Consider the following 25,682-nt stretch of genomic DNA (forward strand, 5'->3'; position numbering starts at 1 on the left):
AAAAAAAAAAAAAAGGATTGATGGAGAATTATAAAGGGAAATATGAATAAGAGTAATTGTGAGGGGTCGGTGATATTTGTCCCACCAACACCCATCAAATGCCAAATACTTTATAGTTATAAATATCTAGACGTACGAATTTATTTAAATTAATTATATGTTCAAAAATTATTGTAAGGAGTAGTTACGTTCTTTAATTGAAAAAAAAAACATGAATTTATAAGTAAAAAGTGTGTGATTTCTAATATTAAACTTTAGGAATAAAATTGGTTCATAAATTTAAAAAATATATTAAATTTTTTAAATAATATATTATAATTAAATGGCAAATCTTAATTTAATAAAAATATAAATAGATGTTTTAGATATTAATAATTTATTTTTATTTTTATTATAAAAATTTAAATAAATGACTTGATGTAACCCAATTTACTTATTTTATGAATTGATTAAATTAGATTTATTATTTAGATTGAAAATTTTGAAACTCAAATCCAACCTAACTTTTGTTATTATCTAACTATAATATTAATTTAATTCCCAAATTCTTTTAAATATTTAGAAAAATTATATAATTTAATTTAAAGTGAAAACAACGTTTGCTCATATGCATTATTAAAGGCAGGCCCTAGTCTAAGAAAACTTTAATTAATTTATTTATTTTTAGTATTTGAATTGGTTTAATATAATAATTAAATTTGGAAGCGCGTTACTCATATTATTGACAAAAATGCATATGGTATATGGACCCCAATAAATACCTTAATTTGCACATCTAATCTTTTACTAAGTAATTCCCCTAAACATTTCTCAATTACATCTCCTTTTTCTCGTCTTTATTATACCTTCTACTTTTCTCCCATTCTTTATTGTTCGTTTTGCCTCGTTATGTATCGTCGTCAGCCTTACGGTTTTAAAATGCGTCTACTGTGGAGAGAGTCTATCCCTACCTCGATCAGTATCTCGTACCGTTTGGTGACTAACTCTAATACCCTTTGTAATAGTTTAAGCCCACCACTAGTAAATATTGTCTGCTTTGATCCGTTATGTATCGCGGTTAACCTCACGGTTTTAAAATGCGTCTACTGTGGAGAGAGTCTATCCCTACCTCGATCAGTATCTCGTACCGTTTGGTGACTAACTCTAATACCATTTGTAATAGTTTAAGCCCACCACTAGTAAATATTGTCTGCTTTGATCCGTTATGTATCGCGGTTAACCTCACGGTTTTAAAATGCGTCTACTGTGGAGAGAGTCTATCCCTACCTCGATCAGTATCTCGTACCGTTTGGTGACTAACTCTAATACCATTTGTAATAGTTTAACCCACCACTAGTAAATATTGTCTGCTTTGGTCCGTTATGTATCGCTGTTAACCTCACGGTTTTAAAATGCGTCTACTATGAAAAGGGTCTATCCCTACTTCGATCGGTGTCTCACACTGTTCAGTGACTAACTTTGATACCATTTGTAACAGTCCAACCCCACCACTAATAAATATTGTCTACTTTGGTCCGTTATGTATGGCTGTCAGCCTCATGGTTTTAAAACTCGTCTAGTATGGAGAGGGTCTATCCCTACTCCGATCAGTGTCTCGCACCGTTCAGTGACTGACTCTTATACCATTTGTAACAGTCCAACCCCACCTCTGATATTGTCTATTTCGGCCAGTTACGTACCGTTGTCAGTCTCATGGTTTTAAAACGTGTCTACTAGGGAGAAGTTTTCACACCCTTATAAGGAATGTTTCGTTTCCCTCTCCAGCCGAGATAAGATCTCACAGTATAACAACCCAAGCTTACTGTTTCTCCAACCGACGTGGAGCCCAGTGTTCTTATTGGCACACCACCCGATGTCTGGCTCTGATCCATTTATAACAGCTAAAACCCACAACTTTCCAACCGATGTGGGATCTCACAATCCACTCCCTTAGGGCCAACGTCGTACATCGTCTAATATCTGGCTCTAATACTATTTGTAATACCCCAAGCTTATCTCTTCTCCCATCGACGTAGGATTATATTACGATTAATTTGGGATTAAGTGGAGGGTGGAGAGTGAAGAGGAGGCCCAAGTTCCGAAAGAGATTGAAGTAAGTGATAAGATAGATGTGGGGCTTGTGATCATCTTACCTTCCCATGATCATAATCATCATCTTCTCCTTCTTTTTGGGTCCAATTTTAAACAAAAAGAATGGGTATTAGGAATGATTAGAAACTTAAAATACTCAAATGGGTCTATTCCAAATTCCTCTTACCAAACCCTAATCACTTCCACACATCAAAACAACACAAAAGTTGAAGAAGAAGAAGAAGGGTTTTGGCAATATATCACCAAAGTTGGGTCCTAATATCTTTGGTTGTATACTCATAGCTATTGAATTGGTGATTTGTCTTATGAAATGTGTATTGACTTTTGTTTAAAGCTGCATGAAATGGATATTAAATCTTTCTTCAAATGCTAATCAAACCAAATATATGACAAAATCTAATATCATGAGATTAGGGTTGGGTTTACTTTGTCTTTAATCATATCATTATCTTTATAAATTATATATATAACAAACAAAATTTGAGATGTATTGGTTGAATCTTTTGACAAAATTGGCTCCTTTTTGTTACTTTTGGGTAACAATGTGGTTTATGCTTTCCTTTTGCAAAGGGGTTTGGTTTTTAATATCAATCCCAAAGCTTTTAGTTTCTAATCTATTCCAAAACTTATATCAATCGTGAATTTATCTCAATTTTAGATTATATTCGCATCCCAACGAATGTTTTCTCAAATAAAGAGATCTCAGGTTAGTTGAATACGAGAACGAAACATTCCTTGTAAAAGAGTGGAACTCTCTCATTAGTAGACGCCTTTTAAGATCATGAGGTTGATGACGATAGGTAACGGGTCAAAACGAACAATATCTACTAATGGTGGCCTCAGACTGATACAAATGGTATCAGAGTCAGATATTGGACAGTGTGGTAGGGAAGACGCTGGACCCTGAGGGTGGATTGTGATATTCCACATCGGTTGGAGAGGAAAACGAAACATTTCTTATAAATGTATGGAAACCTCTCCCCGGGCGGTGTACCAAGGAGGACGCTGACCCCTTGTGAGATCTCATATCAGTTGAAGAGGGGAACGAAACATTTCTTATAAAAGTAAAGAAACATCTTCCTAACAGACACGTTTTAGAATCATGAGGCTGACAGCGATACGTAACAGGCCAAAGCGAACAATATCTACTAGTAGTGGCCTAAGACCGTTACAGTTATTTATCTACTCAAACTCGAGCATACTCTTATCTCGATCAATGTTAGGGAAGAAATCAAAGAAAAAGCAAAAACAAAAGCATGTTTAATGCATATCAAAGTCAAAATGAAAGAAAAAAAGAGGGAGAATTGTCTAGAATCATTAAAGAAAAACGTGCATTTCCCTTAATCAGCGTAGATTTTAGAACAAACATGGTTTTACAAGTTAATGGCGTTTTCAAGAGGCAACCAACCTCACAAGGTGAAAGAGACATCGACAGTCAAACGATGTTTTCCTGTAAGAGTGTCTGGTCTTGATGTTTCTTTCCGAAAAGCCAACCAAAATGGTCCATCTCTACCACTACTTTATCACCTAAATTTTGGTCCTTTTATCGGAGGTAGTCTCACGTTCGGTAATTTAAGAATGATCCTGAGTTTATAAGTAAACAATACATCTTCTCGAGACATTTTGGGGAAGCCCAAAGCAAAGTCATGAGAGCTTATGTGAGCTTATGTTCAAAGTGGACAATACCACCGTTGTGGAGAGTCCTAACCATTGTTCAAGTCTTTTTTTCTTGTTTTATTGTTTTGGTATGGCGCTCCTCTAATGATTGTGTGTTTGTGGGCTGCTAACTTGAGTTCAAAACTTGGTGTTAAGGTCACAAAAGCAGGCTGAAAAGGAGAGCCTCTTACCCTACAAGTAAAGAAGAAAGAAAGAAAGAAAAAACATAAAAACAAAAGCAAATGGAAGAGTACAAAACAACTTTCTACATTTCCTTTCTATTTGCTTATTTATATTATCCTTAACCCATCTCCCTTTTTAAATAAAAAACTAATCTTTCTTTGTCCATGTTTTGAATTCTAATCTCTCTTGGACGTGCATGAATAAAAAAAAAACGGACATTTTTTGTGACACCTGAGTAAATGGGGCGTCCACGAATGAATTGGGATCACGTTCGAATGAGAGCGACCCATGATAGCTAAGAAAAACTTTAGCTCAATCATAAGAACTCCAAGGATAAACATACTTTGCTTTAAACAATTCTATGTTGAGTGATCTCTTTAGAATTGTCTTAAAATGCATGTGAGTGAGGACATAGAATACTGATAGGACTTGTGTTGGTCTATGGAGATTGTATTCACGTTTAGAAGCAAAGGGTAGTGTGAGATCTCACATTGGTTGGAGAGGAGAACTAAACATTTCTTATAAGGGCGTGGAAACCTCTCCTTAAGCGTTTTAAAATCGTGAGGCTGATGGTGATACGTAACGGGCCAAAATGGACAATATCTGATAGTGGTGGGCTTTTGGGCTGTTACAAATGGTATCAGAGCCAGACACTAGACAGTGTGCCAACCAAGACACTGGCCTCAAGGAGGGTGTATTGTGAGATCACACGTTGGTTGTAGAGGGGAACAAAACATTCCTTATAAGGGTAGAAGTCTCTCCCCAATAGACTCGTTTTAAAACCGTGAGACTGACGGCGATACGTAACGAACTAAAGCGGACAATTTCTGCTAACAATGGATTAGGAGTCGAATATGGATTTCAAATTCGAGAAGAACAAGGTAAAGTTTTTGTGTTTAATTTGTAGGGAAATGAAGAAAGGAGGGATTTTTATTGATGGGTATGGGACAAAATATACCTAGGCGGATCCCATGATGGTAAAAAAAGGGGAAAAAAAGAAAGGTCCCACGTGTGGATGAGAGATGAGAGAGTCATGGAAACATAATTTCATCCCTATTTAGCTTTATGTGTATGTAGGGGTTGTGTTGCTTTGGGATTCCAACAATGTGGGCACCCCAAGTCTTGGATATTGGCGCCACCTTTTTAAGATCATTCTTACATTTTCTATACACACACAAGCTTTGGGAATCCTATGCCATTTCTCCCGGAGATCGACATTCTCTTGCGACATAGTCATGTTATCTACTCCTCACTTCTTAACCCTGAAAACTATTCTCATTAACCAACACGAGTCTTTCCAACATGTTTTATTTTCCACTCACATGTATCCCAAGAAAATTCCTAAGAGATCACCCAATATAGAATTGTCATAAGTAAAGCACGTTTAACCCTGAAGTTCGTAGGATTGAGTGATACATGTAGTAACTTTCATTTCTTTTGAGACTTTCTTAGTTATCATTTACTCAAGATCACTCTCGTTAAAGTGTAAATGGTGACCAAAACGCGGTTAAGTAACCTTTGGACGTAGGGGATGAGCTATGTCAGCCAATCATTCCCACTTTCATTTCACTGTTCATTAATGTCCCAAGAAAAAGACATTTCACCATTTATATAACTCTAGATGTTTGTGGACACACAAATTTGTATTCAAACATCCAAAGTTTAGACTTTTTCCAATAATCAACACAATATCAAACCCCGCCATTCATATTAAAGCTTTGTAATCATGTCTTAAACATAGGCCACACTGCTCCACCACTACATACATTACAGTAGGATTAGTGTTCATTAATGTCTCATTAAGGGGGCTGCTGAGGGCAGGCCAGCCCCAGCCCCAGCCCCAGCCCCAGCCATGTTCTTGTTGCAGGAGCTGTAAGTTCCAAAGAGAAAGAAAGAAGAAAAATGGGGAAATCTCTTTATCATCTTTATATAAAGATGCAATTTTTATTTTAATTTATTTTGGTTGTGAAGAAGTGAGATGATAGACAAAGCCTGAAACATGGTCAAAAGTGTGGAATGAACAAGCTGGCAAGATCTCAGCTACCTTCACTTCTTCCAAATCCAATTATTCCTTTCCTTTTTCTCTGCCCGAGTCTGCATTGCCACCAAGCTTTGCTTCATGGGGGGCTACCAAATTAAGCATACATTTTCCCCTTCCTGTCACCCTCATAGCCCCTAACACCTAAAGTAACTCACTTTCTTCTTATTTTTTTGTTTCTTTTTTAACCCAATTCATTCTATGCTTTAATCTCTTCATTTTAGCACTTTTGGCTGTTAAAACTCGTGTATTTCCATGCATATTTATATGATTGAAAGAGGTTTTTGATTGGGGCAGAGCTACTATTGTAACCGTCCAAGTCTACTGCTAGCAGATATTGTCTTCTTTAGATTTTTTCTTTCGGGATTCTATTCAAGGTTTTTAAAATGAGTCTGCTAGTGAGAGCTTTCCACACCCTTATAAAGGGTGTTCCGTTCTCCTCCTCAACTGATCTGTGATCTCACAATCCACACCCTTATAAAGGGTGTTTCGTTTTCCTCCTCAACTGATATGGGATCTCACAATTCACTCCCCTTCGTGGCCCAGCGTCCTCGCTGCAGGTTTCCACACCCTTTATAAAAGGTGTTTCGTTCTCCTCCTCAACTGATCTGGGATCTCACAATCCACCCCCTTTTCCACACCTTTACAAAGGGTGTTTCGTTTTCCTCCTCCACCGATATGGGATCTCACAATTCACTCGTTCCCTTCTCCAATCTGCATCCTCGCTGGCTTACCGCACGATGTCTAGCTTTGATACCATTTGTAACGGCCAAAGCCCACTACTAGTAGATATTGTCCTCTTTGAGCTTCCCCTCAAAACTTTTAAAACACGTCCACTAGGGGGAGGTTTCTCACCCTTATAAAGGGTGTTTCGTTCTTCTCCACAACTGATGTGGAATCTCACAATCCACTTCCATTGGAGGCCATCGTCCTCGTTAGCACACCGTCCAATGTCGAGCTCTGATACTATTTGTAACGGTCCAAGCCCACCGCTAGTAGATATTGTCCTCTTTGAACTTTCTCTTTTGGCCTCCCCTCAAGGTTTTTAAAACACGCCGGCTAGAAAGAAGTTTCCACACTTATATAAAAGATGTTTTGTTCTCCTCTTCGACTATGTTGAAGCTGAATTCATGTCTGTCAAACAAAATGATTTGCTTTTGTTCTGAAGGTCCCAGAAATAGGTCTCTTCTGGTAACGGGGTGAAGTTAAGAAAAGTTGGGAAGTGATGGGGTTGGCCTTCTCTTTTTCACTGCAAACTGCAGAGTTGCATGAAATCTTAGGCATTATTACCATTTCACCAACGCTTTTCATGACTTTTATAATAGACGTCACATACTCCTCGCTTGTCACTGCCAGTCCTTGCTGAAAAGATGTAATGGGTCAGGATGTATTGTTAACTATGAAGGCCCATGTCATGTCAATGATGTCTTAATGAGCCTACCACCACCAACCTGCCCATTTCTGGGCCTACGGTTTCCATCTCTTCAGTTACCTTCCAGACCGACACAACCCAATACTTGGGCTCAGACTGCATGGCTCTCTCACTTGCTCCCTCATGGTTTTTCTTTCCCTTTACCACGGCTAAGTTCAGGTTCGTTTACGAGTTTGAAGCTTATTGAATCGACTACCGATAATTTTCAACTTTAGAGTATGCATATATTATGAGTTCTAAGTTAGGCGAAAGTTACCTATAAACTAATGTGATGATTCTATATAGTATGACTGAAATATCATTTCATAAAAGAAGTTCGTGGGGTATAAAATGTATGATGTAACTATGCATGACATGTACAGACATTCCAGGACACTCCTATATGACTTGAGGACTCATGAATGCTCTCCCGCCTCGATCAGTGACATCATTCTCCTAAAAAAGAAGAGTATAAAAACATTCAATAAACAACTTATTTGTAGGTTTTTTTTCGCATTCTTATTTTAGTAAGTATCCACAACCTTTTCTCTAGCTTCGAGGGAGTGCGGACTAGGCTCCAACTCGTTGTTTTCTACCACTTAGGTTGCTTGCCCTCTTATGCAGTGAATGATCAGTGTCCTGAGATGAGACGCGACCTTAAAAGTATAACTGAGGGGACAGTATGATTGGATTTGAATCGATATGGTCATCTAATAGATCATCCTACGTGGTCCCATGTTCCCCCGCTCAGGGATGGGTTTTTACGTCTTAGCGGTCTTGTTCAGGAGACCCCTTAGCTATCCTCACTAGGTCGGGGCGCGAATCGCACTACTCTGTCCAGCTCAGCCTAGCTCAATGAGCTCAGTATCGGAGTACAGTCTCGACGGTATAGTATGGAGCAGAGAGAGAAGTGGAGGTTTATGTGACACTATTCACACTACTCAAGTGAAGCGAGCTAACTTGGTTGTCTACAGTTTCGTTGTGGGGACGTGGCCCTTCTCCGGCCTCTCCTAGGTGGTGGCACTCGTGGCGGCGCCCAATCCTCATCTGGGGTCAACTCTCTAGCCTCCTCCGTAGGTGGGTGCTGCTCCACCTTGGGGTTTGGAATCATTGAGCCTTCGTCGACCCTCCTCCTACCCCTTTTGGGACGAAGGCCGAGATAAACTCCTCTTCTCTTAGGCGTCATTATCCGTCAACAGACAGGGAATAAGAATTAATACCACATTTTCGTTGTGTCCGAACAAAAGAAGCACAATTGATATTATTTAGAACTCTCAACAAAACTCCCAAAATCATTCCAGTCAAATTTTCCTACACCTCAAAGATAAGTGAACTTACCTGGTCGCAGTGGGGCGTGTCGGTAGCTTGAATCACAGAGATACTAGACTCTATACACTAAATGTCTACAAAACCTAAGGTCGATGCTTTGATATCATAGCATTTGGGTCTCTTAATTCCTCCCATAGTTTTTCATTCCCCTTACTATGACTATTGTTTCATGTTTAGAAAGTTCAGAAGTTTGAAGCTTATTGAATCAATTACCGATAATTCTCAACTTTAGAGTATGCATATATTATGGGTTCAAAATGTTAAGAGTTTCGTATTATTGCTCTAAAAAATAGACCTTATTTTTATGTTACCGTATCCATACTTGGTTTGGTTGCATTATTTATGAGTAGATTTGATTTAACTTCGAATATGATATCTTTGCCACAGCCGTAACCATGTAAGTTGAGTGAGTTCCCACGAAACTCACGAGATAAATAAACATCTCTAAACATAAACGGGTAGAAGGGGCAGTGACATGATAGGCCCAATTTGAGTGGTGTCATTTAGGTTGAAGTCCATGGAGCTTGAGAGGATGTTGTTGGGCCTCAAACTAGAAGAAGGGTGTATGAAGCTAATCTGGTGCGTGGAACACTGGAATATTCATACAGCAGAGAGCATGGATGCCCAGACCAGAAGGGAATGCAGAGGTTGTCGGGTTATTTAAATTCAATATGTCACTTTTTAATTTCATTCAACTCTTTTATCAATTGCTAATAATTACATCCAAACATCTTCCCTCATCTCTCCTATAACCCCACCTCATCATCCCCAATAAATTTATTCTTTCTTCTTTCGTTCGGAAAGCAGATAATATCTATTAGTAGTGAATTTGGACGGTTATATATATAGTATCAGAGCCAGATACTAGGTGTGATGTCTCATATCGGTTGGAGAGGAGAACAAACCACCCTCTATAAGAGTGTGGAAACCTTCCCCCAGTAGACGCGTTTTAAAATCTTGAGGGGAAGCCCAAAGAGAACAATATCTGCTAGCGGTGGATCTGGGTCGTTACACTGGGGGTGTGCCAGTGACGACGCTGGCCTCCAAGAAAGGTGGATTGTGAGATCTCATATTGGTTGAAAATGAGAACGAAGCATTCCTTATAAGGGTGTGGAAACTTCTCTCCCTAACAGACACGTTTTATAATCATGAGGTTGGTGGTAATACATAACAAGCCAAAGCAGACAATATCTGCTAGCAGTGGGTTTGAGCTATTAAAAATGGTATCGAAGCCAGACACCGGACAGTGTGCCAGCGAAGACGCTGGCTCCCAAAAGGGGTGGATTGTGAGATTCTATATCGGTTGGAGAGGAAAACGAAACATTCCTTATAAGGGTGTGGAAACCTCTCCTTATAGACGCATTTTAAAAATGTGAGAATAGCGGCCACGCGTAACAGGCCAAAGCGGACAATATTTGCTATCGATGGGCTTGGAGTATTACAAATGATATCATAGTCAAACACTGGGCAATATGCCAACGAGGACGTTGGCCCCCAAGTGGTAGGACTGGATTGTGAGATCCCACATCAATTGGAGAGGGGAACGAAGCATTCCTTACAAAGGTGTGAAAACCTCACCCTAATAGACGCGTTTTAAAACTATGAGGCCGATAGCGATATGTAACGGGTCAAAGTGGATAATATCCACTAGCGGTGAGCTTGAACTCTTACATTCGGAGAGAAAAAACCCACCTACATCTACGGATAGTAGCTAATCACTGTAACTTACAAATGTATCTCTCACACTCTCACAGTACAAATTCAAACGTGACAAAGAAGACAGAAAAAGAGTAAATGATTGCAAGCTTCCAAAAGATATGAAGTTGGATACTCCAAGAAATTGAAGATAATGGAGTAGAGATGCATCAAGCGTTTGATCATACAAGATAGTTTCATTTGTTGTGTTTTGGTTTGGAACATAGAGAAGCTAAGTACAAAAGCATAGCCAAACATTAAGGAATGGATATGCAGAGGGAGAAAAAAGAAGATCAAAACTTGGAAGCAATAGCTACAGCTATAGGTAAGAAGGTGTGAATGAGAGAGGGGTAGCGGCGTGGGTGACAGTGGGTTCACATGAGAGCTCCCACAGACACACACAGAGCTGTAGTTTTCACAACTTTGATACCACTTCAATATTAAATTCATTTTCTTGGCTTTCATTTGTGTTCATAAAGAAAAACTCGTCCCCCCCTTAACGTCCACTTCACGAGAACGACCATTTTCTCCAACTTCCTTTGTTTTCTTCTGCCATTCTTTCATCTCTTTGTCTTCTTCCCACTCTCGGGATGTGTGTTTGATTCCCTCTTTCTCTCTCTCTTGATGGTAGATTTGTGTTGTTCACCGTGCCCATGCACACAAATCATCACCAAAAATCATTGCAAATAAGGTCTCTAAGAGCTTTTTTTAATGGAATTAGCTGATATCATGCTGCATCTTGAGCCATACTGATATATATGTTCAAAAGCTTCAAGAAAAATAAGAACTTTATTATTCCTCCAAAAGGGGTTCTCAAAAACCGCCACCTGAAAATATATATTCCACTAATTTATACAATGACAAATGATCTAACACCAAAAAGCACAACCCTTTTAAGTTGATTTGAAAGGAAAAGAGAAGAAAACTCAGGAAAACATTGCAGATTCATGGGGGGGGGAGGAGGTGGGAAGAAATCTTGATATTTCTTCGAGAAAAATCCAATTAAATTAAACATATTCATATTATGACATTATTATACTTCGATGATGATTCAGTTGAAATGTTGCTGCTCCAACCAAGGCCAAAAACCAGAGTGATCATCCATTCCACAGAACATGTTGGACAAACTGCTGCTTTCTTCTTTAGCAATTTGAGGATGATTGTTGTTATCAAGTGGCGGCTTTGGTGGGTCTGATGATCTTGAGGAGGTTTGAAAGAGCTGAGCCAAAGCTGGAGGCCTTAAGGAGGTGGGAAAAAGAGGCCTGTTTGTTGGGTGGTGCTGATGCTGATGAGGGCTATCAATGGCTGGTGTTCTTGAGATGTCCAATTTGATGTTATCAGAGCTGTTCTCACTTCTGTTACTGCAAGACCCTTCTGTTTCTTTGTTCAGATTGATTGATTCCGTTGGCTCTCTACTTTTTAGTGCCATTATCTGTCCCCCAAATTCATCAAATTCACCAATCAATACATATATTACCAAATCACTTCCTTCTCTCTTTCTCTCTCTTGCATTTATATGCACCTTTATAGACTCATCATTACCATATTTTTGCCTTCAATCTAAAGAACTAATCATTCCTTACATGCATGGCAACACAAGAAATCTATTCATGTGCTATTAATATCAAACATAAATTTCAGCCACACCAAAAACTGATCAAGCAAATGGATATTGAAGATCAAGAACAACACACAAGAGAGAAATTAATGAAGTGAAGTGAAGTGATTGTGATTAAGCTAACCTCTGCTTGAAGTTTTTGGTTGTGGGATTTGAGGGCTTCATTATCTGATTTCATAGCTTCAAATTGTCTTTTAAGAACATCGTAGTCTTTCTCTAGCTGCTTTGTCTTCCACCGAGCCCTCCTGTTTTGAAACCAGATAGCTATCTGTCTGGGCTGTAGACCAAGAGCTCTAGCCAGCTGCATTTTTCTCTCAGGCTCAAGCTTATTTCCCAGTTCGAAGTTTTTCTCAAGTGTTTTGACTTGCTCCATGTTAAGTCTCCTCTTTTTCTCACCTGCCTGTGATCCATCATCAGAGAATTCATCCTCACCGTTATTTCCTTCTTCCACCATTTCTGCTCCTGAAAATGACATGGATCGTTTTCCTAGAAATGATGCAACACCTGCAACAACAACAAAAAAGAAAACCCATTTCAAAGATGAGACCTTTTTTCATTTTGTGAAGAACTAAAAAAGATGGTATTCTGAGAGAGAGATCATTGAGTAATATACCATGAAATTCTTGGGGTGTGCAAGAAGGTAGAATTGGGTTGAGAGATGGAGGAGAAGAGTGGTGATGATCATGATCTTCATGGGAAGTTTGTAGCATGAAATTTGCTGGAAAAAAAGCCATCCCATTGCTTGTCATGATGACTGCCGAAGCTGCGATCGCCGCCGTCTGCGGCCGGAATCTTGTCTTGTTAATGGAAGTGGGATTGAATGAATTGGGTTTCTGTTTCTTTTTTAGTTGCTCACTTGGGTTGCTTCAATTAATGGAGAGAAGAGAGATCAGAGGCATTTATATGTGAAATATTGGTTTATATACCATCTCAGCTCCTACCAATGGCTGCCTTACTTCTTCTCTCTAGAGATACGTAGAGAGAGAAAGAGAACGTGTGATCTCAGTTCTTAGCTCGTATTGAGCTGCAGGATTCTCTTTCATTTTTGCTTTGTAAGGGCAGGAATACAATACTGTGGATAAGTTTAAATCGGGGTGGCTTTAATTACAAACTTAGATCCTGTACGGATATTGAGAAAGAAAGATAATAATAACTTAAACATCAACCGAAACAGCAGCAGTAATGGAAACATTTTTCATCAAGTTCAGATATTTAGTATCAGTAAGCTCTGTAATTAACACTAAACACGTTCACAGAAGTGTAATTTTCAGTTCTAACAAAACCAGGGTGATGATTAATTAGAAGGAGAGTAAGTTAGAAGCAATAATTAAGAGGTATGAGTTTATATCAAAGACTTTGTGAGTCGGTCAAATCTTGATGATTAGGTGTTATTAAAAGGTTACTTTTTCCATATCTTTCCGGAGAGAACCAATGGCGTTTGCCACAGATCTTTATCTAACAATGCATGACAGTTGTATGAAAAAGAAAAACACATTTTTTTTAACAATCATATAAATAAGAAGAAGGGGTAAAGTGATTTTCAAGTTTTCTGATTCCTAATTAGTTGCTAAAAGCCTTTAAATGAGGGGGGATTGAGAGTTCGTCACGGTAAGAAATGAAGAGAAAACAAGCACAAATCGAAGCTTAAATGGTTATGAACATGGCTACTTAGTATTCAACTCGATCCAAAAACGTCCCTTTTCTTCAATTCTCACCTCCTCAGCCTTGAGAACAAAATTCAAGTGGGAGATTTGAAAGAAAAGGAGAAAACTTGGTATAGGTGACATATTTGAAAAGGGAAAGAAGAAGAATGAAAAAGTTATTTACTTTTGATTTTGGTTGAAGAAGGAAAGAAAGAAAAGAAAAGAAAAAGGAGGGAGGGAGGGAGTGAGTGAGTTGGGTGGAAGTCTTAGGTGGAGCGGTGGGGGCAGGAATCTAGGGGGATGGGTCCGGAGGGAGGGGTGGGCAGGGGTTGCTACCTAACCCACCAACAGCTATCGTGCACCAGGACGAACCTATTTCCCATCATTCATTTTATCATCACTTTCACTTTCTCTTTCTCTTTCTCTTTCTTTCAAGTTTTGTTTTAGAAACTAAGAGGAGAGGATGAGCTATGGAGATGGTATTACGTCTTCATGATGTCCAATTTCTGTCCTTTTCTCTTTCACTTATATAATTCCACTTTATCTTCTTCTTCTTTACTTCCATGCAAATTCCCCCACTCTCATTTGTTCATACTATTTCCTTCCACCCTACCTCTGTAATGCATTTGAACAGTGGAGTATCTAACTGTGAAGTGTCTGTACTGATAGGATTTATAAGAATTTTGAAGTTAAATGAGTTTGACTTACAACGATCTTATGTTGGGTGACTTTTCCTTAAAAACGTGTAAATGAAGACAAGAAAATTGTCTATATTGTAAGGGTGTAGAGGATACCAAATATGTGTCGAATTCAAATTCTAAATTCTAAATGTCGATTCTAATCTAGACACAATTTACCATTTCACTTGTGGGTTTGAATAGTTACATGATCAAGAATTTCTAACGACTACGTGGGGTGGGAGATTCCGAACCTATAAGTGCACTAAGGAGAGCTTAGGGAGAGCTTATGTTGACAATGACTCAAAACAATTTAACTATGATTTGTTTGTCATCCATTTAATAAAGAGGCGATGAAGATTGAATAGGTTTGAGGTTGGGAAGGAAATAATCTCGGATTCCTTATAAGGGTGTGGAAACCTCTCCTTAGTAGACGCGTTTTAAAATTGTGAGATGACGGCGATATGTAACGGGCTAAAGCAGACAATATCTACTAACGGTGAGCTTGGGTTGTTACAAATGGTATAAGAACCAAACACTGGGTGATGTGCCAACAAAGACGCTATGCCTCAAAGGAGGGTGGATTATGAGATCCCACATTGGTTGGAGAGGGAAACGAAACATTCTTTATAAATGTGTGGAAACCTCTTCCTAGTAGAGGCGTTTTAAAATCGTGAGACTAACGGCGATACGTAACGGACTAAAGTAAACAATATCTACTAACGGTGAGCTTGAGCTGTTACAAGAAGCAAATATTAGCATTTTGGTAGCGTTTATAAATGGAGAGAAATGGAAGTGGGGCATTGTGGGGATGGATGGATGCATGAAAAGAGGAAGTTAGTTGGAGTAAGGGATGAGGCTAAAGGGTTATGCTAACTGCAAAAATGAATAGCTAACTAAGCAGAGAGGATCCAGTCCCAAAAGCTTGTTTGGGTATCAGTATTTCTTCATTCTTCTAACTTGAATTGATTCCATAATGTAGATGGACACAAAGAAACACAGACCAAATAGGACCCATCAAAGCAAATTCCAAGCCATCATTTGGTCCCATAAATAGCTCAATATTAAAGAATAGATTAATCAGCAGCCACACATGATGAACACGATGCACGTTGATTATGGGAATTGTATATAAGATCCTTTCTTCTCCAACAGTGGGTTTATGGATAAATCTAGACAGTAAAAACTGATGCAAATATGAAAGAGATCCATCAAAATGAAGCCTAGAGAACATGGAAAACAGGGATCTGGTGATGATGAGACTCCATAAAACTCCACTTTATAAGGGAAAATAGTGAGTTTGAAAAAGAAAGGATTCTCAGCTGCATCATCACATGTCTTATGAGTTGGAAGCTTTGCACTGCCCCATTGGAATGGGGTGGATCCATGTTCTTCCCCCTGCCCTGTTCCTCAGTTTTTCAAAACAAAAAAAAAAAAAAACAAATTTTAATTAATAATCTGAATCTTCTCCTCCACATGTGTTCATGCTTCTGGTGAATTCAGCTGACACTGATTGATCCCATGTGCTTCATCTCTCTAACGTCACTAAATTTTTCTCTTTCATGTTTTTATTTATTTAATTAACCTCTCTGAAGGCTTTGCTTCCTATAAATCTATATTCATTTCCCCTTTCAGTCAGGAAAGAAATGCAGCGATAGGGATTCCCCAACAACTGCCTTAGTTTACTGTTTCTTTAATAAAAAATTTAAGATGGTATTTGCAATCTGAGCCGTTGGTTTGGTAGGGACAATATCCTGGTTGGTTTCAACATTTATGAACAGTGAGTTTGTTTAGGATTCCAAAAGTCTTCTGAAAAAGTGAAGGAAAAGAAAGCTTCTTTAACCATTGCTTCCTTATTTAGATGAAATTCAAACTCTTACAGTTTTGGGTCTCTTTTGTCAAACAAGGCTTTGTATTCTTTTAAAGGAGTGCTTTAATTAGATAAGAGAAGTTTTATGAGGTTGAAAAGGCCTTTCCAATGGTCTGCCTTCTTTTTGGATATCATAATTATAGTGTTTGTTAGTAGAAAAAGAGGTGTTTGTTTATTACAACACACTATAAGATATCTATTTTTTGAAGGGATTTTCATTCCTTGTCCACCTACATAAACTCCTGGCTTATTCTACCCTCCTTCTTCATTGCTTAATCATTCTTAATTCATTGCTCAATCATGGTTCATCCAACTTGTTAATAAAGTTCTTTCAAGATTAACATCGTGATGGATGTGACTTGAATTCTTGTTTGGATTCATACGTTTATGAGAAACGTTTATATCTTAGTTTCCTTTGTCTGTACTCGAAAAAAACTTCTTATTCTAACCAGTTTTAGACCAAAATCTGTGGATATGGTGAGAAATTTTGATGGTTTTACAGACTCACTTTTCACTTTTCCTGTGTTCTCCAATCTGGAAGGACAGGGTCTTAGAAGAAGGGGAAAAAAAAAACCCATCACTTAAAGCAGATGGCTGCTTTCTGCCAATCAGTGAAGAAGAGATGGCCATTCATGCTGTTGGGCCCTTTGCTTTGACGAAGGATTTGGAATGCTTTACAAAACATAACGTAGGATGCAAGGAAGGAAAGGATAAGATTGGTACACACATAGATATGTGTGTGTGTGTGTCTTTTGATATATTGAAATAAGGTTGATGTGAACCTCATTTTTTGTTTTCTCCATAGTGATGAAAAGACGTCATCTCCTTCCCTTCACTAACATAAAGAAAGATGAAATCAAAGGGTCGAGGCCTCCAGATACGTTCATCTTGAGGAGGGCGACAGACATAGACACTATGTGAGATCTCACATCGATTGAAGAAGGAAACGAAGCATTTCTTATAAGGGTGTAGAAACCTCTTCCTAGTAGACGCGTTTTAAAACCGTGAGTGTGAGATCCCACATCGGTTGGGGAGGAGAACGAAACATTTTTTATAAGGGTGTGGAAGTCTCTCCCTAGCAGGCGTGTTTTAAAACCTTGAGAGGAAACCCAAAAGAGAAATCTCAAAGAAGACAATATCTGCTAACGGTGGGCTTGGGCCGTTACAGTGAGGTTGATAGCGATACGTAATCTATAGATCTAAAGCTCCTCCCTCGATGAGTTGAGTGAAAGATAAACATAAAGGCTGGCGAAGCGAGTAAAAGGAAGGGAAAGCAGGTGTGTTGGTTAAAGGAGTGTAGGAAAGGAGGCAGGAGTCTCCTTTGGAGGAACAATGACTTCCCTCCTAGGGGCTCACTCAGTTTCTTCAAGTCACTGTTATTTGCTAAGACCCACACCAACAATGGCACACTATGACTGACCCACCAGCCAAAGGGGGTCTGTCTCTTAACCCATCACAGCAACAAAAAGGTCCAAACAGTTTCCAAAGGACAATTATTTCAGATACCCCCAAAAACAAAACTTTGTACACTGCAATTGCCCCAACATAATTGCTCCTTCTACCATCATTTTCTGCAAAACTCAGAATATACAAGCTCCTTCTTCTACTTTCCTTTTTTTGTTGTTTATTTCCTTTTCCAACTCCATAATTTTCACTTAAGAACGTTTCGAATCGACTAAATCAGGTTGAATATTTCCCGGATCGTGCTTAGCCTACCAACAGTGTTAGCTTGGCTGTTTCAATCCGAGTAAAACAGTTTCTATTTTATGGGATGTGATGTTTTTCAACGTAGAAGAAAATGGTTGATTCATACAGGGAAGATGCTGTTTAATAAAGAAGAAGGGGCCATGATCACTTCCTAATGTATCAACTCCGACCATGACAATACAGCCACAGTGTGTGGGAATATTGTGCAATGCATGGACATAAATGTTATGGCTGAGAGTTAATCAATTCATTAACATTCGAGTTTATGCCTCTTGTTGCCTAAATGCCAAGAATCATATAATAAAAATGCATGTTCGATGTCTAGTCGATGAGACCGCAGTCGACAGCAAAAAAATTAAAGACCAGACCGACCTGTAACTTGTAGGAGGCTATTGCCTGCTGGAGTGAGCTGCAAGTCTCAGACAATTGCAGCTGGAAGGAACCATCCTAGGCGGCAAAAACATGATATTGCTTGCGGGACTTCATTCTTGTTGCGCCCAAATCATGCATCCATCCATATGGCCTCCCTATAGACAGTACAACAGTCTAAACGAACCAAATAAGTCTATCGAATTCGAGAGTAACTTCAACGAACAAACAGATTAAGGAGAAGACAATCTGTTAGCAGGATAGTAAAAAGTACAATCTGGGAGACGATTCGACTCGTATTTTACTGACTATTCAGAGGCTAAAATTTAGCAAATTTTAGAGGTTCAAAGGACTGGTGTGATTGAACTCTATGAAATGTAAAATTTATACATACAGCTTTCAGATGAATGTACGTTCTGATAAAATATCAGTGCTTTATTTACAATGGATGAGCAGAAGGACTCTCTAACGTCTTAATGTTCGAGACCACGACTACCCAAGTCAGCTGCAGCTTTGGCAGCTCGATTCAGGGCATCAGACATGAAAAGAGCTCCCCTGGAGAAGTAGCTACTCCTAACCACCGTATCAGCAGCAGCAGCAGCTGTTCTTCCAGTGGCTGATATAGCTGATTTGGTTGTCTGCAATACGTGGTACTTCTCATCCATGGTTTTAGCCGCTTCATACCCTGCACCAATCATGTCAGTAAGGCCAATTCTGTTACTCAAATCAGCTACCTTAGCTGCTGCGGTTGCTGAGACCTGATGAGATTCATCAAATGCTTTGGCTTTCGTAAATGTATCTTTCCCCAGCACGTAACCCATGGCCAGCATGGTTTTGACTACGTCCTGGGCCATGGACACTGCGGTTCCAGCGGTGGAAACAAACTGACTTCTTTGAGCCGACTATACGATAAAGAACTTGTCAATTAATCAAGTTCGACCATAGGAACTAAACATATGCAAATTTCAAGAGTTGGAAAAAACTAATGAATATCATTTGTCGATTTTCGACACTTACAGCAGGAGTACCGTCTTCTTCATGGTCACCGGAAGGCCTGCTCCAGAAATCAAATTCTTCATCGAAATGTCCCCACCGTGTTATGCACACTCGTTGATCTACAATTGTTGCACCCTGCAATGAACAGATATTGGACTCTACAACATGATCATTAACCAAATCTCCAGAAATGATTGTTGATTGAAAACCAAATAGTAGACAGAACATAAACAGAATGATCAAACTCAGACAGTTGAAGCGCACAAACTGAAAGTATCCATATAGAAATTCCTTAATCATTTGATGCCAAGAGGAAATTCATTTGATATAGTAAAAATTCCATCAAGTTCATTCCTAAAAACAATGCAAATTTGCAGCAAAAGAGAAGATGGTGAGATAAATGCGTTCTGCAGATTCAACAATAAGTGTTACAAATTATGAATTCTAAATAATAACAAAGTTGTTATCTCTCTAATCACAGATTCAACAACAACAACAACAATGTTGCATGTGCCTAACACATTTAAATGCCATCTCTATACAATAATAAACGGGTCCGTTTTTCTTTTCAATAGAACGCATAGTTACATCCATGTCGAACATTCGAGCGCAGTAGCAAATTCCTATTAAGGCTGCTTCAAATTTGATGAAGCCAAAACCACACTTTTACAGTTCAATGATGATGAAGCAATTTATATTATTTGAAAGCCATTTTCTATGTTATTTCGATTCTAATCATTGTTGTCGATTTAACGAAGGGGCGTTACTTGAGGAAACCAAAGAACCCTTCACTGCTTAGTAACTGCTCAAGTCCACAGCTAGCAGATATTATCCACTTAGGCTCGTTACGTATTGCCTTCAGCTTCACGATTTTAAAACGCGTCTACTAAGGAGAGGTTTCCACATTCTTATAAGGAATGTTTGGTTCTCCTCTCCAACCGATGTGGGATCTCACAATCCAACTCCCTTGGGGCCAGCGTTCTCACTGGTACAAGTGTATGTCTCTGATACCATTTGTAACGACCTAAGACTACCACTAGCAGATATTGTCCACTTTGACCCGTTGCGTATCGCCGTCAGCCTCACAACATCTACTAGGGAGAGGTTTCCACATTCTTATAAGCTCGGGTATGGAGATGGTGTATGGCTCTAATAGACGCGTTTTAAAACCATGAGGCTGACAACAATACGTAACGAGTCAAAGCAGACAATATCTGCTAGTAGTAGTCTTACAACACGCCACAGCCAATTGTGCCTACAGTTTTTCCAATTGAGAAGAAAAAAAAATGCCCCTGGTTTTCTTTTTGCAATCAAAACTGCCACACATGAGACACATTGATTAATTCAGCATTTATAAATTGAATACTCACACTCAGCAGGCAAGCAGTCTCTTGAGAGTAAGCATCTTTGAATGACACATATGCAGTGCAGGCATCTTCACCAGACCTGTTTTCATGAAACCAAAAATCCTAACACCAAGCGCTTTTGAAAGAACAAAAAACTACAACAAAATCAAACAAAAAGGCCATAATTTCAAGGTATGATTTACTAAACAGCCTCTTCAAACTTGATCACATTTAGAAAGATCTATTGATGTCTTTTAAATATATGGATCATGGAATTACGGAGTCAAGGACATGAAATCAAACTCCCAATTGGAAGAAATGAATACCTCACAATCTCAACGAGCTCGATTGCGCCAGAGAAAGCGAAGAAATCGAGGATATCCTTCTCCGTTGCTTTAGGAGACAAGCCCGTCACTTCAACCGTATACCCACCAGGATTCATGTTTTCGCTGCAACAGTAAATTGATTCGTCTCTTGTCCCGTTGAAATGTAACTTGCAGAGGAGACAATGGAATTGACTAGCAGAAAATGAAGTTTCTGAAGAAAAAGAGGCGTCAATGGAACTGAAGAACTTTAGAGCTCAGTGGGCTGAGCTGGGCTTCAGATTGAACAATGGGCCTTCTTTGATTCATAATTTAAGCCTGCAAACATCTGGGTCTACGAACTTTAGACCAAATTACTTAATGGGTAAGAGGCTCCTCTTTGAATGGATCACATTCAAAAGCGATTCACTCAGAAACAAACATATGAAGTTAGTCCGCCTTCCTCTTCTTTGGATTCCATTTATGGAACCAACCATTAAAATTTTATGAAAGGTTATGCAGAAAAGACAGCAGTCGGTCGACAAGACTTTGGGGCTTCGATGTTTCTTCTGTTTGTCAGTGGGGATCTTCTGCTACCTCCTGCTAACTTTCATAACTCACGAGAGCTTCTTCCACTCTGACGCTTTGACTTGGGTATCCTCTGTTCTTTTCTCTTATTCAAGCATAAAGCAACCTCGTTTATACATTGTTAACTACGTTTAGCTTGAGTTTTCCACATTATATTATCCTAAATCCTCATGTTCTTCATACTTTTTAACAAAACCCCATGATTAATGGTGGCTAGAAAAAGGGTCGTTCAGAACTGTCACTCCCAATAATTCCTCAGAAAGAAACACCAGAGAATATGAACTGTTTAGGAAATCAGAGGAGATTTGAAAAGGGTATGGTCTTAAATGCTACACAAACTGGCACGTGCAGGAATTCGACATTTTTGTTTTGAAGGGAAAAAGAAAACAACTTTCAGAACTCTCCTCATCTTCTGTGGTGTCACAGTCAAATGGGGTTTTGTGGGCACCAAAACAGAGGACTTTAAAGCTCATTCAGACTTTCTTTATAAAGCAACAACACTAAGAAAGGAAAGATAACGATAATAACCATGAATAAGATAGAACAAAACCGGCGGCCTTTTGAAAAAATTATAAACAAAATTGATCTCAGAGCATAGTGATGGTAATTCATATGATTTAAAACGAACTCTAGACAAGCCCTTTTATTATACGCTTTATAACAACGATATATATATATATATATATAATTGTGTGTAGGCATATGCCATATTATCTGAGCTGATGAAGACCAAAATCTATAGAAGAAGAAGAAGAAGAATGATAGAGATAATAGATCATTCATTATTACATGAGTAAGCTTCTAATAATGGCAGCCTGAGCACTTTCAGGGTCAGTTGATAGCAACAGCTCTGATAATCGGTCGCTTAAGTCGCCCACCTCTCTTTGTAAGCTTCTTATGTAGTTGCAGGTCTCTTGAAGAACCTTTGAAGCTGATACCTATAAAACCCCACAAATTAAGAAGAATGAGATCGTGGGTGTAACCCATTTCTGAAATAAACATGAACAGAGTGTAGAAAAACAGAGATACCCTGGAGGAGGAACGGGCATTGCGAATCTCAGGGATGAGTTGCTGTAACTTGGAGATCAAATCAGCAATTTGTTCATCAGAAATGTTGCTAGAAGGCACAGATGAGCGCCTAGAACGCGAGCTTCTGGACGACATTATGGTCTAAACTTAAGAAGAAGGCTTGTGGGCTGCTACCTGCTATGCTAAATCTATACTGATGTTAGCAAGGCAGCAGGTGTTAGAAGAAGAGGGATGATATCTTGATGGACAAAGTGATATGGGATCCATGAAAAGAAACTCCAAGTGTTTATAGAATTAGTAATCCACTATTTGTTGGGGTCGAACAGGACAACTTGACCACAGTCCTAATATGCTTATTATAAGCTTGAAATAAGAAGGAAAGCAGCATGCGGCCATGGCCATACCGTCCCTGCTCGATCTGTCTCCAAACTGGGGCTAAAAATTTCAACTTGGTTGCGCATGTAAGCACATATATGGTGTTCTATGGCTATTAAGAGTAAGCGGGCCTCCTAATGTCAGCTTCAGAGCACTGCACACACCCATGTTATGTAATTAAGTTTGGATACAGGATTTGATATGGTACACGAAAATAATTAAGCTCAATGTTGGAACTGTATGCAAATGAAAGAGATAAGGGGTTGATGAAGAGTCTAATTGTGAGGATGAGGATGATCAGCGATGCATTGTCCACGCCATTGGATTCGTGGCCTGAGGAAGAGAAGGGAAGAGGGGTGTTGGTTAAGGCTTGTCTGCACAACTTTGTTACCAAAGGACATTGCCTGTCATAAGCCGTTTACGGGTGTTCCCCAACTTTTTTGGAGCATCTCTAATAATTTTAAATTATTTAATCATCCTTACATGGTTGTTGCTGCTGGTAGAGTGGAAGATTCAAATCTTTGATATGTTAATTGAAGTTGAATGTGTGAGATCCCATATGGTTGGAGGGGGAATGAAACGAGTGTGGAAATCTCTCCCTAAAAGATGCGTTTTAAAACTGTGAGACTGATGGCGATACGTAATGGGCCAAAGCGGACATATCTACTAGCGGTGAGCTTAGGCCGTTACAAATGATATTAGAGCCAGATACTGCGGTGTGACAGCAAGAACGCTGGATGTCATCGTCTAAGGAGTGGTTGTGCCCCCAAGTAAGTCATCGAGGACGGTGACTAGTTTAAGTGGGGGAGAACATCACAACCTAACTATGAAGATAGTAGATTGTGACCCTCATGTTGTGACAAGAGAAGAGGCGACCCACAAGTGGCGTCCATTTGGCCATGCGAGGGCCTAGACAAGTGCCATGATGCGACCAAGGAGGATGGTGCATCATCTAACACACCATAGAGAATGGGCATTGAAGAGAAGTTGAAGCATAAGGGGAACGAGTAAGCAATACTGGGTGTGCCAGTGCTGCTCCCCAGCCCGAGTGTCAGAGGTTGAATTATGCAACTGTTATTCAATACGGTATCTGTAAACGACATGGCATGGGCACGAGAGGGTCAATGCTTTGATAGAACCTGGATGGATGGATGTTCGGGATGTCTCAATGAGATGAGCGACACGTGGGCCGTTCTCAATGGCATGACCAAGTGAGATGTGATGACCGACAACACTCGGAGACTTGGGATGGCGTCAAGGCATATGTGCCATGTCGATTGGAAACCAAGATAACAAGATGAGATGCGATGTTGAATTGAGAGACTTTGTCCTTGTGTAGAGGCAACGTTGAGCCAAATGACTTGACCTAGTGTAGAGGCAAGTCGGTTGTGTCGCAGACGATTGAACATGCACTCGTAAGTAATATGTGTGGTCAAACAAGCTTGGATTTTGCACAATCAATGTTCAGTGGACGAAGCCAAATCTCGCCTAATATCTAAAAAAGCCACAAAACCGGGCGAAAAACGTAGTTGAAGCTTGAGTTCCCCTTAAGGTTAATCTCATGTCAAGATCACAATGCCTGAACAGTTAAAAAAAGTACGTCCGTGACATTGAGCCTCCAAGGGAGATTGGATTGTGAGATCCCACGTCGGTTGGTGGAAGATAACAAAACGGGTGTGGAAATCTCTCCCTAAAAGACGCATTTTAAAACCACGAGACTAACGGCAATGCATAACGAGCCAAAACAATCAATATCTACTAGCGGTGGGGTTGAGTTGTTACAGAACATTTTATATCATGTTGTGGTATGCTCGTATTAGATATAAATAATTACCTAAAGTATTCCAACATAGATTTGACATGTGACCTTGTTTGATATAAACTTTTAAAATGAAAGGTAGCAAGTATTCAACTTGAATTTACTCAAAGTTTTGAACTCCATTATCAGCCAAACATATCTTCCTAGATTGAAAGATCAAGATCTAAAAGAACACAACAAAAAAAAAGGGTAAACCTTTTGATGAACACAAAAAGAGTTGGCTAAGCTTGTCATATATATATATATATTAAGCTTAAAAGGAAGTTGTTTGACACGTCTGATGGATGATTAGTGCATAAATACAGTAAGAGTGAGCATTTTTCCTGATTTTATGCTGAGAAAAGTAAGCAATCATATGCATATAATAAAGGCTTTCCTAAGACGATGGGAATTGATGGGCAGTAAGTTGATGGTAAAGAAGAAGATGATGTGATAGAAAGGCATCAACAATCCATGTAAGGAGTGTGTGGGGAGCACAGTGTTGAAGTTCATAGCCATGTGCTCATGTTCCCCTCTGCCCTTTGGTTAGCACAACTCAACCTCTAAAACTCTTAAGGTTTCTTCAAACACATCGCCCCCACCTCCCATCTCAATCGCTGTCTTACAGCTCCATCCTGTTGCTATCACTATGTGTAGCCCAAACTCTGCCACTGCCATGCCTCTCTATACATGTATATCTCAGTCTTGCATGGGCTGGCCTAATTTAGCCACAAATCCACTAGCTTTTCTGGCACTGGGCCACCTATATGTGTATCAGTTTTATTGGACCTGTTCTTCTTTCCCACACTCAGCTTACCATCTATTTTATTTTGCATATGGCTTGGTCCACCAGCAAACAGTGTGTCCTAAGATTTGGATTTGAAAAATCTGATAACTCATGTGGGGGTTTCATTTCATGCTTTAATCTTGAGATGCGATGTCCGAGCTTCGGAAGGACACA

General features: G+C 39.3%; 3 protein-coding genes across 4 annotated transcripts; all 3 read right to left on the reverse strand.

Moving 5' to 3' along the window:
* Positions 1-11,173: 11,173 nt before the first annotated feature.
* Positions 11,174-13,080, reverse strand: LOC111801520 (homeobox-leucine zipper protein ATHB-13-like). Its single transcript, XM_023685542.1, has 3 exons — positions 12,635-13,080; positions 12,146-12,525; positions 11,174-11,835 (listed from the first exon to the last, which is right to left on the reverse strand). The coding sequence occupies exons 1-3, from the start codon at positions 12,768-12,770 to the stop codon at positions 11,455-11,457; spliced, it is 897 nt and encodes a 298-aa protein (XP_023541310.1). The 5' UTR covers positions 12,771-13,080; the 3' UTR covers positions 11,174-11,454.
* A 5,471-nt stretch (positions 13,081-18,551) lies between these two features.
* Positions 18,552-21,167, reverse strand: LOC111801521 (binding partner of ACD11 1-like). 2 transcript variants are annotated; one of them, XM_023685544.1, is made up of 5 exons: positions 20,956-21,166; positions 20,654-20,729; positions 19,305-19,418; positions 19,046-19,189; positions 18,552-18,972 (listed from the first exon to the last, which is right to left on the reverse strand). In XM_023685544.1, the coding sequence occupies exons 1-5, from the start codon at positions 21,069-21,071 to the stop codon at positions 18,814-18,816; spliced, it is 609 nt and encodes a 202-aa protein (XP_023541312.1). In that variant the 5' UTR covers positions 21,072-21,166; the 3' UTR covers positions 18,552-18,813. The 2 variants fall into 2 exon arrangements, with proteins under 2 accessions (XP_023541312.1, XP_023541311.1); XM_023685543.1 differs by having other exon boundaries at positions 18,552-19,189; positions 20,956-21,167.
* Positions 21,168-22,262: 1,095 nt separating this feature from the next.
* LOC111801522 (transcription factor PRE6-like) lies at positions 22,263-22,811 on the reverse strand. Its single transcript, XM_023685545.1, has 2 exons — positions 22,549-22,811; positions 22,263-22,457 (listed from the first exon to the last, which is right to left on the reverse strand). Exons 1-2 carry the CDS (start codon positions 22,681-22,683, stop codon positions 22,305-22,307), a joined length of 288 nt encoding a protein of 95 aa, XP_023541313.1. The 5' UTR covers positions 22,684-22,811; the 3' UTR covers positions 22,263-22,304.
* Between the last annotated feature and the right edge of the window lie 2,871 nt (positions 22,812-25,682).

Source organism: Cucurbita pepo, chromosome LG09 (assembly GCF_002806865.2).
Source record: "Cucurbita pepo subsp. pepo cultivar mu-cu-16 chromosome LG09, ASM280686v2, whole genome shotgun sequence".
Taxonomy (NCBI): domain Eukaryota; kingdom Viridiplantae; phylum Streptophyta; class Magnoliopsida; order Cucurbitales; family Cucurbitaceae; genus Cucurbita; species Cucurbita pepo.